General features: G+C 33.3%; 2 protein-coding genes across 2 annotated transcripts; one reads left to right on the forward strand and one right to left on the reverse strand.

Annotated features, from left to right (window-relative positions):
• Positions 1-500: 500 nt before the first annotated feature.
• Positions 501-5628, reverse strand: LOC133192148 (poly [ADP-ribose] polymerase tankyrase-1-like). Its single transcript, XM_061328040.1, has 5 exons — positions 5368-5628; positions 4578-4724; positions 4110-4337; positions 2718-2930; positions 501-2282 (listed from the first exon to the last, which is right to left on the reverse strand). Exons 1-5 carry the CDS (start codon positions 5618-5620, stop codon positions 1765-1767), a joined length of 1359 nt encoding a protein of 452 aa, XP_061184024.1. The 5' UTR covers positions 5621-5628; the 3' UTR covers positions 501-1764.
• A 205-nt stretch (positions 5629-5833) lies between these two features.
• LOC133197644 (uncharacterized) lies at positions 5834-15945 on the forward strand. The gene is made up of 11 exons (XM_061333765.1): positions 5834-5875; positions 6670-6828; positions 7115-7263; positions 9398-9483; positions 9998-10126; positions 10678-11119; positions 11280-11337; positions 11828-11960; positions 13258-13463; positions 14155-14264; positions 14476-15945. The coding sequence occupies exons 1-11, from the start codon at positions 5834-5836 to the stop codon at positions 15650-15652; spliced, it is 2691 nt and encodes an 896-aa protein (XP_061189749.1). The 3' UTR covers positions 15653-15945.
• Positions 15946-17027: the final 1082 nt, after the last annotated feature.

Here is a 17027-nt window from a genome sequence, read left to right on the forward strand (position 1 = left end):
TGTATACATGCATAAATATAAGGAATTATATATATATATATATATATATATATATATATATATATATATATATATATATATATATATATATATATATATATATATATATATTATATATGTAGGTGATACTCTAAGTGAATGAGTGAGAAGAAAGAATCGGAGAGTGAATGTTTAATAAAAATCCGCAATGTTTATCTGTATGAATATACTGTTATATGAATATTGAAAAGCGGAAATTAAAAAAAAAAAAAAAAAAAAAAAAAAAATATTAATCATGAAAAATTTTGAAGATGCATTTCGTTTTCAATTCAAAGAAAAAAATTGTTGGGAGAGTTGTTTGGAGAACTGTAGGTAAATTTTATGGCCCAACTGTTGGCTTTATTTTCTTTTGCTACAAACCTTGGGTAGTATTTGTTTTTACGTTTACTGTTACTTTTACTGCATGTAAACAACAAATACTGTATATTTACATAACAATGATGTTAAAAGTTAAAACAAGAGGCAAGTCAATGAACTTTATTTCCATAAATGACTTCAATACACAGTTCAAGATAAACTTCAAATCTTTATAAGTTCCTATTACATCCATCAAAATGATCAGGGCTGCAGATTACTATCTTCTAAAGTCATTTCTTCTCAAATATTGGAAGAAACATGCCTGTAAATCAGGTATTGGGTTGAGAAAACGATCACAATGAGCTAGTACACGTGTAACCATAGAACACGGTTCAAAAACTCTCTTTTATGAGATCTTTTCCTATAAATAAAAGCTATAATTAAGTGGTGATCAATGATCTAAGAAATATACTTTTATGGAAAATTTCAGACTTCCGTATGAAATTTCTGGGGATTATCTCAAATTTTTATACCCTTGGAACATCCAAATCTACTCCATTTTGCACATCCACATGGATAAATCATTCATTTCATATTGGCCTACATTTTTATCTAACAGTTTTAAAAATGTTCAAGAGATAATATTAAAAAAGAGGGTGGTAATCTGAAAGGACTGCTGAAGTAATGGACTCAAAATGAATGACAAAGACCAGTGAAGCATCTGAAAGAAGAATTTCTAGATGTGACTGGATATGCAGAAGGGACTCTTTTCTTTTTATTATTGTGGAATCATCATCATTACCAATGTCTGTGGATTTTATGGGTCACCCTTACCCATGAATTTACATCTCCGCGAATGATGACTTTGCCAATGTAAAGCAGCATTGATTCCTGTGTATTTACAAGTTATCCACAAAATTACATCCCCACAAATCAGTAAAATTTCGGTTGTCCATGAACATTATTGAAATGACTCCACAGTACTTTTTGAATTTTCATATTTATTTTATCAAGATTCAATGTTTGGAGAAAAAATATCTACTTATCTTTGTCAATCTCAACATTACATATGATGTATTAAAAAATACCTAAGGACAAAACAAAGACAATTATTGCACTCGTGTTGCCTAACTCTCTAATATACATGGCAACAAATCTGTTATAAATATATTATATAAGAAAAACAACCTCTGAAGTCTTTCAATCTAAAATACATTGTACTAAGGGCATTACATTTGAATTTAGCACTCCATGTACAATGCATTCATCTAAATCATGAAGCAGATCTGTATCATGGATTTATGTAAATAACAACAAGTGAAAATTTCCACCTTTACAATAAACCACTCACAGAAGACCTTTACACACTAGAACAATAAATCAACCAGCACTAGATAGTCTTACAAACAATGTTTATATAAAACTCTGTCAAGTGTGATCTGAAACCTCGGGAATTGTCACTGAAAACTCCTCCATTTGTAGGTGAAGGTATTCCTTCAAGGTGGAAGGAAGGGGCAGCGTTTCAATTTGTCCAAGCCTCTGCACCCCCATGGCTTTCCTGACTACACATCGACAGTAGTGTTGGAGGGGTCGAGGATCACGGGTCAGCTCCTTGTACCACATGATCTTGTAATACTGAATGTCATTCTTGATCAGCTTCACCATATTTCTATTTATAGCACTGTAGTCTGTGGGGATTAATTGGGAATGTGGGGGGAATATACACAGAGATTCAATGGTCGGTAGGTAGGCCACACTTTTGGCAATAGCAAAGAGGATGGTCATGTCACGATTTTTACTTCGCAGTTCGTACTGTAGTAGACTGTCATTATTTCTATTGCGCACATTAAAGTTAGCACCATATGAAATCAGTAAAGCGGCTGCCTCTGGCCTCCTCTCCTGCATATTGTTTTCATGGAAACAGACATAGTGAAGGGGAGTGAACCCTACAACAAAAGAATATCATTTCATAACTGGCAAATTGTCAATTTCACATTTGTGAATTATATATCACATATATAACACATATGTTTTAACCTGACATAAGGAATAAATCGTCTAAAATACTCATATACATGTATATAGACACATATATGTATAAAAAAAAAAGAAAATATTGCCACAAATTGAAAAATAATTTTTCGCAGTTAAACATGTACTTATTTCCTATTCTAATTACAGTTGATCTTCAGTATCTTAAACACTGATATCATGAATACCAAGGATATGTCAAAGTGATTTGGAAGTCCCGAGCACTTTAAGTATTTTACCCTCAATATCTCAAATCCTTAGATATCTCTAAGTTTTTTCTTAAGATAACAAGGTTTTATGTATATTTTGACATCTGCTGTAACAATGCTTAGGTTGGCTGTTTTCCTTACCAAGTGATTCTGGTATATTGACATCTGTGCTGTAACCCTTAGTGACTAGTTCTCTTAAGATCTCTATGGAGAATTTCTCCCCGGCTCTAACAGCAATATGTAACGGACTGAAGCCCTGTAGATTCTTGTGATTGACATCTGAACCCTTATGAAGAAGAGCCTGGATACATGACAACATTCCATTCTTCACGCATTCATGAAGGGGTGTATCCCCTGCAAAAAATAAATAAATAAATAAAATGTACTGATAGACTTATTTCTAACAAACAGTCTCGGAGTAATTACTTCATATTAACAAACCAAGCTTGATTCTGTACAAATATTTGACACTGTAATTGGCAAAGGCACAAATTATTTATATTACTCATCTAATACACATTTAGAGATTTTTTTTCACAATGGTACTGTATGTGTATGTATATTTTGCTTCTAAGTGCTATTTATATTTTGTTCAGTCACTGATTGCTGATTCATGAGCCCCATCATTTTTTTTTTCTATTTTTGTCAAATAATTATGTGTACATACTGCATGCAATTACTGAACTGAAAAGTCCACAAGTTTCAACTGAACTACAATTTAAAGATGCTTTGTAGATGTACATTGAAAGTACACATGAAGTAACTGTTTGCAACTTCAACAAAGAATTAACTCTTGGTTCAATACATGTATATAATTTCCATTTTGGAACTGAAGTAGAAATGTATAGTTGAAACGATAAGACTGTTCAGATCTGAATCTGTCTAAGGCTGAACCTCAGCACTGCACAGAGTTGTTGCTTTTATTAATACATAAACTGTGGAATTATTATACAGTATATATATACTTATTTCCATGTGGGATTAATTTCACTATGAACGTGGACAAAAACTTTCCGTGGAAATTTGTCACATTGTTTGTAAAGTGCATTTAAGACATAAAGGCAATCCAAGAAATCTGCATCGTTTTCTATCTGCTATTGAAAAGAAATTGTGATCCCCGTAATTATGACCCCATGGAAAAAAGTATGTTTACAGTATTTTATTTGTGGGCACTTCCCACCTATAAATTTACAATGTCAATGGATATTGATTAGGAGGTATGTTATTTGTTTCCTTACAGGGATGTTTGTCAATGAAATTATAAAGTCCCCATGAACTTGTAAGTTTTAAGTTGACCCTCAAGAATTAAATTAATTACATACTAGATATAATGCAAGAGAAGTTTATCTAACAATCTTTCGTGTAAAAGGTGATCAATGATCTGTTTTGATTAACAATACTGTACAAGTATAATTTTTACATATATAGATGAAGGATATGATTTTACAGATGGACAAAAGATATTTCTGCTAGTGTGAATTATTAGCAAGGAAAAACTTGGATCCTATAAATCAGCTTTTAAATTAAATATACCTGTATCTTTAGCAGGCAGTGACAAGATGTCCTTCCAAATCGCATTATCCAGGTGAGCATGTACACACTCTTCAAAGGTTTTCTGGGCAGCTATGTACAAACTTGTTCTTCCATACTCATCTACTGCATTGTAGTCAGCTCCATGCCATATCAGCATTGTCACACACTCAATGTTGTTTGCACTAGCTGCTAGATGTAGAGGGGTTGTGCCACCTGGGTGTGGAAATGCTGTAATGGATATAAACATTTACATATTAGCAAGTTTAAATGTTGAATTTATGATATACAAAAAGAATATACTTTTAAGGAATAAAACACAATACAAAAATTTGTTACCACAACAAGCTTGGGCTGATTATTTGGTTATATGTACTTAATATATAACTCATATCAAGGTAATGGTATTAAAATTTAAAAAAGCTTGAATTTTATACACATTATACAACAATGGTGAAGAAGTGTAGATACCAGTGTATGATCCATGTTTTGAGTATTTAGTTCCATTATTGCACATGGCATCATTCTCTAGGAGTAAGGCAACACAGTCCACATGGCCTTCATCTGCTGCCATGTGTAAAGCGCTCACATCAAACCGATCGCTAGCATTTACACTGGCTGTAAGAAACAGGTTTGGTAAAGTGAGTTCTTTTCATTAATAAAAGGCAAGTCCTCAACTGTCTATGAATACAAAGGTAATGTTTTATACAGAGTTTGTCACACCAATTTCACCCTGTGTCCTTTTGATTCATAGTTGCCAACTCACCTGGTTTTTTGACCTAGTGTAACCCGATTATTTTGTATGACACAACGGGTTAACTTTTCAACCTTTTTTTGCTGAAAAGCTCAAAAATCTCCCCATTAGTTAACGATTATTTGGGAAGTCTTTTTTTTGACAATCAAAGTTTGCTATATTGGGAAATTTTCAAGCAAATCTGGGAGAAGTTCTAAAAATCAGAAAGACATGATACTTCCATAGTTTATGAATTTGTTAACACTAAACCCATTTCATTTTGACCTTTATTTAAAAACCCTTACATGTGACGTGAAATTACACTAAAGGTTTAAATATGTACAGGTAAGTTTAAAAAAAATATTGTGAGATAGTCCTTAATGTGACTTACGCCGACAAAGGGAGATAACTACAAATTATAGTGTTGTGTAATGTTGAAGAAATTCCTCGTTTATCATTCATAATTTAATCGTTAAATACATACGTTGAAAACGTTTTTTTTTATCGAATCTCATGTCAAAGATCTACCTCCATTCTCTATCAGCCACCTGACCACATCTGTGTGACCCTGAGAAGCAGCCGTCATCAAAGGTGTCAGGTAATTTTTAGAGTCGTAGAACAAACTCTTGTTGTACTCAGTGGCATCCGGAGAGGCTCCTGTCTTCAGCAGAGTTTTTACAAGATCTAAATCTCCTGATCTTGACGCTTCAACCAATCTCTTATCTTGTTCAATTTCCATTAACATGAGTTCTCGGTTTCTCTTCCTGAAGATCGTCTCCATCTTGAAAATTATAGGTAGGTAGTTCTTATAAATGTCGATAAGTAATTGATGTTTGTAAATATGTAGCCATATCTAATTTCTAAAACTGACAAAATGTAAAAAATTAAATTTTATCTCTTAAGCTTTTTTTAAACTTAAATGAAATATTATAGTATTTCAATATGACCCTCAAAACAAAAGATTAATTTATCGTACGAGTTATTGTGTGACACGATGGCGGGATCTCATGAAAAAGTGGAAAAATTTCCAGACTTGGTTTGCATTCTTTCCTTTTATAAAATCGGACAAGACAAAAGCTAAAGTTTTTTGTACTTTGTTTGATCCATAATTTATTGTTGAATACGACGGAGGGAGTGCTTTTGCATCCTGTGTTTAAAAAGAGAAGCTAGTCATAAAGCTGGTTATTAAGCTATCCAGATTATCAGAATAGCTTGATAAAGCTATTTATATGCAGTTTTTCACAATAATGTCTTTTGTAAGAAATAGACAAAAAGTCGCAAAGATTTGACTATTCATATATGTTCTATGGGCTTTCAAAAATCCAACTCAAATCAAAGATAGTTCTAACATTGCAGCTTTTAAAAAAAATAAGCAAAAAATTCCTCATTATTTGTGAAAAAATTCATATAAATAGTTAATCAAGCTATTTTGAATAGCTTAGAAAAGTATGTGGCCAATTCAATCTATATAGTTAAATCAAGAGATTGTGCTGGACCTTCGACTTGCTGTTAACAGGTTAAAATATTCTCAGAGGTCTTGATCCTGGGTTTAAAAACGTGTATCTATTACAGCCTGTTAGGAAAAGTTGGAAGATACTACAGAAGTAGATGAAAGCTATGACTGTCCTTTTCTCTAAAGAGAAAAATGCTTCATGACACCTCAGCATTTTTTTTTGTTGAAGGAATGCAAAATCACTCCTTCAATTGTATTTACTAGTAGATTGGGTATTAAAAATTCATATTATCTTTTAGTATACAAAATCAAGAATGAGTGTGTTACAGTCTCTGATCAAGTTGAAGATGAACAAATGTTTTTTTTTATAATTGTAGCGACATCAGTTTTTGCGTGGATTGATTCAGTATGAAGGCTGGCAGAGGACACGTCATTACTTGAAATCTGCAGCAGAATGCACATCACGTGCCATTGTGTCATTGGAACTGAGTCCCCAACCAATCAAATCGCCACGACAGGCACAGAAATTAGAGAGTGTGAGTAGCAATGCAAAAGGTTGTTTTAAATATTAATTCATTGCTTTTATTCACTAATTAAGTAATGATTAATATTATCATTTATACATTATATTTGAAGGTAGAGTCTTGTCTGACATGTTTTTGAGATTTCCAGTTAGTAATGAAAAGAGGAAAAAAATACTCATTTTCCTCTCAGAATTTGCATGATTTTCTAGATGTCAAATTATATAAACATATCATATATTTGGAAATGGACATTGGCTCTGAAAAAAAAAATTTTTTACTTGAAATTTTTCTCATGTAGATTGGGGGAGAGACAATCAAAAGGCTTAAAAAGTTTGCAGAGGAAGATCGCTGGCCGAGAAGTCCCCCTCTGTCGGGAAAGTTTGTGAGTTCTGCAGGTGCCATACTGGTGGCTCTAATGACAGCTGAGGACCAGATCAAGGAGAGCAGGTTGTTGTTTAAGTATTTTTAACCAAGTTTTCCTTAGGAAAAATCTGTTAATTGAAATGGTGAATGGGGGGCTACCAAAAGGGTACATCATTTGTCCAGATATAAACTCCAACTAAAGATATAAAGACAGGAACTTGATTATTTTGCAGATGAATTGTACATATATTAGAGATGTGCACAGTACCTGGATTTTAATTTATTTGTCTGGACAATGAAAAATATTGCATATAGGCAGGGTTCGACACTAACTTTTTAAGGCTTTAGTCTGGCCGGACTAGTGCTTCTTTACTTTTACTAGTCCGCATGCGATTTTATGAGTCCGTCAAAAAAAAATTGTTTTTAGACATTAATTTAACGTGACAATTAATATACGTTTTATACTTTTTTGAAATAAACAAAGCATTTACGTGAAAAATATTATTCCACAGATTCATTCAAATCTCGCAATCAGCAAGTACGATCGTATTACCGATTTCGGGGTTTTTTTTGTTGTTTTTTTTGTTTTTGTTTTTTTTGTTTTTTTTTCTTGTCTTTACATTACATTCAAAACGTGTCATACTAAATCATGATCGCTAAAACCTTTTACTTCATATCGATCAATCGAAAAATAAAATTGACTCGGAATTGCGTAACTACCCGCCAAAAGCTAGAAATCTAAATACAAATGCGGGGTTTTCTAGTAAAAGTTGTTGAGAATCGGACATCGGTAATTAATTCATATTGTTTTCCAGAAATTTTTATTGGTCCGCTCGGACTAATTAGTCACAGATTTTATTAGTCCGAATGAAAATGTATTAGTCTGAGACTAACGTTAGTGTCGAACCCTGATAGGGTATATCATTTTTCCTGACAACTCCTCCTACAGTTTTCAAGAGAGAAACATTTTGATTTTGCAGATCATATGTACATATATCAGAGATGTCATGTGCATAGTACATGGATTTTAATTTTTGATAATTTATGAGAAAAATACCAGTTGTTGAACTTTGTCATTTTTTATGCAAAATATTGCATAGGGTACACTGATATTTAAGTCTGATAGTTCAAACCCTTGGATTCAGTCTGTTTAAGTCTGATATTTCAAACCCTTGGATTAAGTCTTGTTATGAGGGTTTGAACTAGTGATGTTCCAATCATCGATTATAATTGAAAATCAGTCGATTGCTGACATAATTCAAGTGCTCGATTACAAAATTTTTATTCTGATTAATCGGTATATTATCTTTTTTAACAAGCGTAATAGTTTTTAAGCCAAATATTCCAGCTGCAACTTATCTATTAACTTACTTGGGTATTGTAATGGCCAGATAAACAGAATTGTATCCATACCTGGATAACAAAGCACGTTCCCGGGTATAGATGTACGTTTATATCTGTACAGTGTATGAAGAAAAATTAAAGAAAAACAGATACACACTCAATAAAACACTCAGATGATATCCATTTATTCTTATTCAGCAAAATAAACAACAAATACAGATGCAGATAAGTAGTCATTTACCCATTCTTACCATTAAATTAACTAAATTGAGAGACTTTGTAAATGTCAGATTATAATCGATTAGTTACATAGAGTAACCCGATCATCGATTATGAAATTCTTACCGATTCCCATCACTAGTTTGAACTTTGAAATATCAGAGTCAGTAAGACTGAATCCAAGGGTTTGGAATATCAGACTTAGACAGACTGAATCCAAGGATTTTAAATATCAGACTAAGCAAGTGTGAATCCAAGGGTTATCTGTGAATTTTGTTGTTGTTGTTGTTTTGCTTGAACTAAAGCATGTATAATGCTGGTGTGATATATGTGTGTATTTTAAAAAAAGTACCACCCTTTAGTTTTATGTCATTAATGATGCTATAGCAAGTGACACATGCATTCCTTAGAACATGCTAGTCTTTCAAATTTTGTCTGGGGCATAGCAAACAATGTCACTGTTACTTTATTAGCTTTTATTGTAAGGTTTATGGAAAGATAAGTGGGGGAAAAAATGTTCATTATTTTCTCATTTATTGAATCTTGTTGAATGATTAGAATTTTTCCTGCCTTTCAATGATTTTAATCCATATTGATCATAACTACATTGCATATATTATTTACAAATTTTAAGATTTTTTTCAAATTTGTGTAGCGATGAAAAAGACAGCCATCATATCTCAGAAGAAAAGCTGAAAGCTCAGGCATCCATGTTGTGTGAGGAGGACTTTACACAGGACGGTGAGTCTTCTGGTTATTAGTACAGGGATAATGGAATTTGAAGTTTATAAACCCTCTGCTCTCTCATATAAAATATTGCTTTAAATTAAACCCTTATGATTTTCTAAAAGAAATGTATTTTATAATACAAACAATTATAGCATAGTTTGCAGGGTAAAATTGGACAAAAAAGACATTTCAACTTGACAAATTTATAAATGATGTCATTTGTGTCTTTAAGAGTTATCTCTCTTATCAGAGTATCATTGAACCTTAAAACCTGTCTAATGTAAATAAGGAAGAAATCAAGCATTTAATATGTTTAAGTTTAGCAGCAGAGGATCAGACAACTCTTATGTTTAACAGAGGAGAATGTTCTCGGATCAAAATGTTACAAAAATAATCCAAATTTTAAACAAGTAAATGAGATCAAGATAAATCTACACAAAAGTTTTTGTCACTTTAAATTTCTCTTATAAATTTTTGTAATGTATTGAAAAAAAGTACCTTCATTGAAAACAAATATTTCTGTCAGGATTCTGTCAAGCGTGGTGGAGGATGGAAGTGCTGATCAAACGAGGTTATGTTAAACGAAGATTCTACAAGAAATCACCTGTGTATCACCTCTTACCTGAAGGTCGTGAAGTAGCCCTCACACTGCTAGGTTTGTATGAATGTTTTGATATTTTGGTCATAGATTAAGGTGATGATTCTTAAAATTATAAAGTCATGCCATAAAATGTTTAATTCCCTTCAGATAAGAGCATATAATATTTTTTTTAAATCTTGATGTGATTGTATGGATTTTTATATTATTGAGAGATTATTTCACTTGCATGAAATGAAATTTTCTCTCAGGAATATAAAACTAAGTTGACACACTTTTTGAATTACTGAGTTAATGGGTACCATCTCTTATTGACCTTTGTTGATATCTTCTTAAGGGAGAAAACTAATTGAACATACATGTATATTTGATATAAGAAATTGTATGGCTGAGTTTGCATTGTGTTTAACTAGTTGGCAGTTTGTTACTTCTGATGGTAGTTTTCCTACTATATAAATACATGTAATAATCATTCTCAAAAGATGAAAATTAATTCCTCATCATTACTGTAAAGACTTGTAAAATAATGGAGTTAATTTGATTTAAAGTCATAAAAATAGTGGAAATAATGTAGATGAAATGGATTTCATTATCTCACTTCACAACAGGTAAATCTTGTGCAGCTTCAACTGGAACGAATGGAAATGTATCTAAACACAGTCTCTACTTGCCAAAGGCTTATCCTGAATTGAGCACCAGGCAGAGTATGGCTTTACCAGAGAAATCCGTAGTTTTCTCACCAGGAACCTCAGGGTGTTTCATGGAGAATCTTGCAGCTTGTGACACTGAGATTGCAACCACATCAACACCCCCCAGATCTGAGACCCCAACCATTGAGTGTAGCTATGAAAAATCTGGTTACAGTAAGGAGAAAGTCAGACCCAGGAAATCACTCAGTAACAATGAAATAAATGTTAAATTATGTACCACTTCCACTGAGTCTCATAGATCTGGTAACAACTGGGAGGGAACTAGGAGCTCTCACTTACCATGGCAGTGTGACCAGATGGGGACAGACTGTCGTCTTGGAAATGATACAGGGCAGGATGGGTAACTAATTTGATTTTGCTTAAAATTTGGCATATTCATTTTTACAGCTGAAGATGCATGATACATTCAGTTGGTGGAAGAAAATTGGAATTAATTGCCTTCATCCTGTTTAATTACATAAATTAGCAAATTGATTAACATTCCAGAACTATACTTACAGGGTTGTGATGTTACTGGACACATCAGAGTGGGGTGGTGAACAGGGAAACCTTATCCAGGTCAGTGTAAAGGTACTCAAAAGAGGCTATCCAACAGAAAAATGTTATAAAAGTGCAAACACACCAAGAAAGTTTTATAATACATATTGTGATTCACTGGAATTAAATATTGACAAAAAAAGCATATTATGATGTAGCAAATACTGTTTGAAAAAAAAATCAGACAAGGAGGGTAAATATGCACTTGTATTTCTGAGAAAATGTATCGGATACTAGAAATAATATTTAATGTAGGCTAGTAGTAATGATGTCAGATGAAATAAAACCAAAGGTACTTCTACATTGCACAAGCTTTGATTAATCAGAGACATGTAACATTTGTTTGTGACATCCATTAAATTTTTGTGTACTTTGTTACAAAAATATAATACTTCAGTATGATTAATACAAGAATATTTTATGTTATTTGTTTCTGTTTCAGTTAATTAACTATATCATTTTTGTTCAATATGATTTGTTTATTGTAATGCTCTTGAATAAAATAATTTAGTTGGGAGAGATGTTGGACAATGCTGGAATGATCTATAGAACCAAAAGACTTGTGACAGGTGACTACTGCTGGCGATGGCGTTATCATGGAGAGGAGAGGGTTCTACCTTGTATGGTGGAGAGAAAGAGAGCAGGTAGAATGGAATTTATTGTATTTGGGGCTGATGACTGCTTCAGCAAGAGACATACTGCTTGTGAACTTGAAGTTTTTGAGACTGTGTAGACCATATAAAGACTGTATTGCAGAGAAAATCTGCCTAAAATGATATGAAAATTTTTAAAAAAAAAAAAAGAAGCAAAATACTGTAGGTCTGGATATTAACATGATAGTTTGAATTTCACTATGTTCACCATTTTGTCCTTTTTCTGTGAAATTAAACATGTAGTGAATAGGGTTATCAGATCACACAAGAATATAAATGTCACAAGCCACACAACTACTGTATAGGGGGAAAATAACTCGCGGTGTTAATATTCGCTATATTCACGGTGTTAATAAATCCGTGAATTCAAGAAACAGTGAATAAGTTTTAAATATTAAACCTCGATGTTTTATTTGAAATTTGAGAATAGACTACGATAGGTATATATACGTACAGTACATGGTCATTCAGTAATTACGAGTATAGTACTTGTCATTCAATTATCTTAATTATCACGCTTTACTTTAATTCAAATGAGCAGCTAATTACCTGTATTTATTGTTCAAAAGCTGTTTTAATAGATACGTTTCATCAGTCAAAACGCATGGGTAATCGGTTTTGATTACCCGTGCGTAACGTTACCAAGTGTATTTGTTACCTGCATTAGCATTATGCATATTAGTTTTTATGGAAATTTTGGTTTGAAAAATATTATTCGAATAACTTTCGAACTTGCTGAAGATATGGAAGGATATCATTACGTCTACCTACATTAATACATTGATTAGCGTCCAGTGTTTTTTGTTTTTTTTTTTTTTTTTTTTTTTTGCTGCGATGTGTTATACCTTCGGAAAGATGTACATACACATGCACTTATAGGAAAGTCATTTGACGTTTATAGTAAAAAAAAATGTTTTGATTAATCATCAATTAACTACTAAATCTAATCATTTTATATAAACCTACCCTTTTGAATACATAACGCTGATAAATGTCGTTCTAGCTATACTATGGGTTACACTGATAAAGACAAAGGAGGTAACTTTTATCATATACCGATTCTGCGAATTCAACAAACCGCGATCGTGTCCGAGGAGAGAAAAACGTGAAAATTACAACCCGTGAAATTAATCCCCTATACAGTATAGTTTGAAATAAAAATTGTTAATATTTTGCTCCGTAGAATTAAAACAAAGTATATGGTACATTTCTGATCAAAGTTTAATAGTTTTTGAGTGCAGGGGAAACATTTTATTAAATGTACAGTGTATTTACTTTACCCTGGCAGATGATCTGGCAAGGACACTAAAAGAGGGGAGATTCTGGAGTCAAGTGCAGAAAATGGTGGACTGGAAGAAAGAGTTCATGACCTGTGACTTTCCATGTGACCTGTTCTATGTCATAGAGGGTGAACCAGAGCAGTATGTTATGAACTGTAAGGACAGATGTCATGGTGTGGGCATGTGCAAGAACCCAAGCCTGACCCAGGTCAAGGTAAGACAAACAAGAACTCTAACCTAACCCAGATCAAGGTACAATAAACTATATACCTGAGGTTCTATGTAGGTCCAGGTAAGAAAAAGCAAGCCTGAGCAAGGAAAAAGGTAAGACAAACTAGCCTGCACAAAGGTCAAGGTAATACAAACTAGCCCGATTCAGGTCAAGGTAAGACAAACTAGCCTGACCAAGGTCAAGGGAATATAAACTAGTCTGACCCGGTTCAAAGTAAGACAAACTAGCCTGACCCAGGTCAAAGTAAGACAAACTTACCTGACCAAGGTCAAGGTAAGACAAACTAGCCTGACCAAGGTCAAGTAAGACAAACTAGCCTAACCAAGGCTAAAGTAAGACATACTAGGTCAAAACTAGGTCAAGTTAAGACAAACTAGCCTAACCAAGGTTAAAGTAAGACAAACTAGGTCAAAACTAGGTCAAGGTAAGACAAACCTAAGTTTAACTCAGGTCAAATTATGACAACTCAAACTCATTTCTATCAGGTCATTGTAAGATAGACAAGCACATAAGCATTAAAATCAATCCTTATGACCAATACAAATCCTGAAATATGTTAACATTTCACTTTCTTTGTCTCCCTCTTTTTGTCTTTGTATAACCATTCTTTTACTTTGTATATGTGTTTCTCTTAATATTTTATTCTTATAATAATAACAGTTTATACTTGCAGAATGCCATTGTTGACCTGAAAAGTCATCCAGACCTTCAAGTTCTGCACACTGACAGTATACTGGAAACTGTGGCTATTCTAGAATCAATAACAGTGGATTTAGATCAAAAGTAAGTCAAAGGAGAGTTCTTCTTAACTCATGACTTAAGCTGTAGACTGTGATCAAATGTACATGTGTATTAGTGTTCCGGCCAGTATTTGAGGTTAATAAACAAAATTGGAAGATGTACTAAATTTTTCTGTTGATTTAATGAGAGGGGAAAGTTTGTATCAGAGAAAGGTTTTTATTAGATTTTATAAATATTTTCTCCCTTTTTCCAGAGTGAAAAAAGGAAAATTTGATGTGATGTTTGAGATGGAATGGGAGAAGTGTAAGCAGGATTCAGGTGTAATAAATATTGATGACAGTGATGAGGAAGCCCACCCATCAGCCTCTAAAGGCAAGCCTTCCACAGATGGGAAAGAACCCAGTGTGTCTGAAAATCTTGTCAGTGACAAACTTTGTAAAAATTCAAATGACAGCATAATTCGTATTCCTCATTGTAATATAGACAATTTTTATAAAACTTCATTGACTTTGTCAGAAAATGATGAGCATGATGTTGATCATGATGATTTAGATGCTCAGATTTGTGTTATTGACAATGATGGCGATATGGAAGACCCGGACTGGCTTCCAGACATTCCCTGTAGTACATGGACACATAGGAACATGAAGACAACTAGATGTTCATCTGAAGAAATAACTGAAAGTAATGCATCAAGAACCAAGCATAATAATCTAAAAAGAAACATTAAAAATGATCAGGATGAGGGAATGTTTGGTAAAAAGATACTGGTAACCAGGAAAGAAAGAAGTGCAGGGTTTGGAGTAAAAGATGGCCTCTGTAGTGGAAGCTACAAGTCTTGTGACTGTGTAGAAATTGATCCTGATGATGATTGGACACAGTCGAAAAATGTTTCACTCAGAAATCATGTTGTAAGATCAACTAGCAAAAAGACCACACAACTTGAAGCAAGTGATGATTCTGAAAGTGTAGAGACAAGAGATGATTGGTGGGAAAACAGTGAAAAGGAACCTCTGGTTATGTATCACAATTCCTATGGCTTCCAACCACGTACTCCATCTAAAAACAAAGAAGAAAAACCTATGTGTATCAATAAAATTGACAGACAATCTGAAATGGATAGAGAAATAGGTTATAAAAGAAGGTCTAGTCCAAAACTGGAAGTAAACAAACAATGGGTTACAGAAAGTGATAGAGGAACTATGGGATTCTGTAAATCCTCAGATTATGATAAAGACAGAGTGACCAAGATATGGGACATTTTGCCATCTCAGTCTAAAGAGACAGATTATGATGATGACAAAGTGACCCAAATACAGGACATGTTCCCCTCACTATCTAGAGAGGCAGTTTATGATGTCATGTCTAGACACTCTGGTGATGTAATGAGTTGTGTAGAAGAACTCTTAAAAACACAAGAGATTGGCTGATTTTTTCTTCACTCATTTTGGTGTCCTTGGTGTTAAGTGTTACTACTAATGCTGTATAATCTTGGTAACTGTATTATCAGAGTGTCCCTGATTATATCTGATTTTTTGAGCTGTTCTCAGTTGTTAAGGTGTTTTGTTTTTTAGGACATCGGAGTCGCTCAGGTGACTATTATCTGTTTTTGTCAGTCATCGTGCATGATTTGTTGTTCAAACTTTGTTGTCAGTCAGTCATAAACTTTTGAACATTTTTATCTTCTTTAAAACCACAACTCATTACCGCCAATTTTGGTATATACATGTATCATCTATAATTGAAGGGGAATCGTGAAAAATTGTGTATTTCATGGTCTCTACCCTCCTGGGGCCCCAGGGATGGGCCAAAACCATAAAAATGCATGCAAACTTCAAAAATCTTCTTTTCTTTTGGATATCAATCAGTCAAACTGTTGGCATGATCATAATAAGCTATGAGTCCTTATCAATGTTTTGAAATTCATGGCCTCTGGGTCAGGGGTTCTGATGTAAGGATGGATGAGGCCTTATAGATATATTGTTAAAATGCATAATTTCTTTATAAATCTCCTCTCCCCCTGTACACTAAGCAGATAAATTAAGTGTATGATTATGATAATTTCCTTTTCCAAAATTGTGAAATTCATGACCCCTCGGCCAGTGGTTCTGGTGTAAGTGTGGGGCTCTATTGATCATAAATTGGAAGTCTTATTCTCTCCCCTGTGCATTAAGCAGAAAAACTAAGTGCATGATTAAGATGAGCAAGATCAAGTGCCTCTTCCAAAATGCTGAAGTCAATGAATTGAGAGAAATTTATGACCTCAGGGTCATGGGATTCAGGTTTAAGGGTTTGACTCTATTAATCAAACAGTGAAAAATGCCCCCCCCCCCCCAAAAAAAAAGTTATTCCGTTTTAATAATTTACCTATGATAATTCTTCACAGTATATAATGGAATTGATAAGTCACTTGAAAAAAGTATTATACCTGATCCCACCTCAGATGTTTTTGGAGGTCTGTGTTTGCTCTGCTCCCAATATGTATTGTGCCAATAGACTTTTGAGGTTGATTACTGTTTGTTATCTTGGTATTTTTTGAGAATTTCTAATGTATAATTTAAAAGAGTATTTTTATAGTTTTTAATGGTCATGCAGAATTTTAAATGATTAAATAAATAAATAACAATAAATCAAATATACTTTAAATGTTATTCAATACCAGGAGAAACGAGCGTATACCAACTAGTTTCCTGCAATAGATAATGATCAGAGTTTCAAACACCCCCCATTTTTACCAAATTATATTGTAAATGGAGTAAAATATCAGATTACCAGACTATCGAGTTTTTGATCATTTATAGACCC

Source organism: Saccostrea echinata, unplaced genomic scaffold (assembly GCF_033153115.1).
Source record: "Saccostrea echinata isolate AGI-Se365-2 ecotype Australia unplaced genomic scaffold, CSIRO_AGI_Sech_v1 ptg000001l, whole genome shotgun sequence".
In the NCBI taxonomy this organism is placed as follows: Eukaryota; Metazoa; Mollusca; class Bivalvia; order Ostreida; family Ostreidae; genus Saccostrea; species Saccostrea echinata.

What these genes read in the sequence shown, in the direction of transcription:
- LOC133192148 (XM_061328040.1), bottom strand. Translation starts at nt 5,620, where the DNA reads ATGGAGACGATCTTCAGGAAGAGAAACCGAGAACTCATGTTAATGGAA. An exon ending in GTGGCTGATAGAGAATGGAG is followed by an intron (nt 4,725 to 5,367) that starts GTAGATCTTTGA and finishes TGTTTCTTACAG; the next exon opens with CCAGTGTAAATGCTAGCGAT. An exon ending in CAATATACCAGAATCACTTG is followed by an intron (nt 2,283 to 2,717) that starts GTAAGGAAAACA and finishes CTTTTGTTGTAG; the next exon opens with GGTTCACTCCCCTTCACTAT.
- LOC133197644 (XM_061333765.1), top strand. Translation starts at nt 5,834, where the DNA reads ATGGCGGGATCTCATGAAAAAGTGGAAAAATTTCCAGACTTG. An exon ending in GACCAGATCAAGGAGAGCAG is followed by an intron (nt 7,264 to 9,397) that starts GTTGTTGTTTAA and finishes AAATTTGTGTAG; the next exon opens with CGATGAAAAAGACAGCCATC. An exon ending in CAAGCCTGACCCAGGTCAAG is followed by an intron (nt 13,464 to 14,154) that starts GTAAGACAAACA and finishes TTATACTTGCAG; the next exon opens with AATGCCATTGTTGACCTGAA.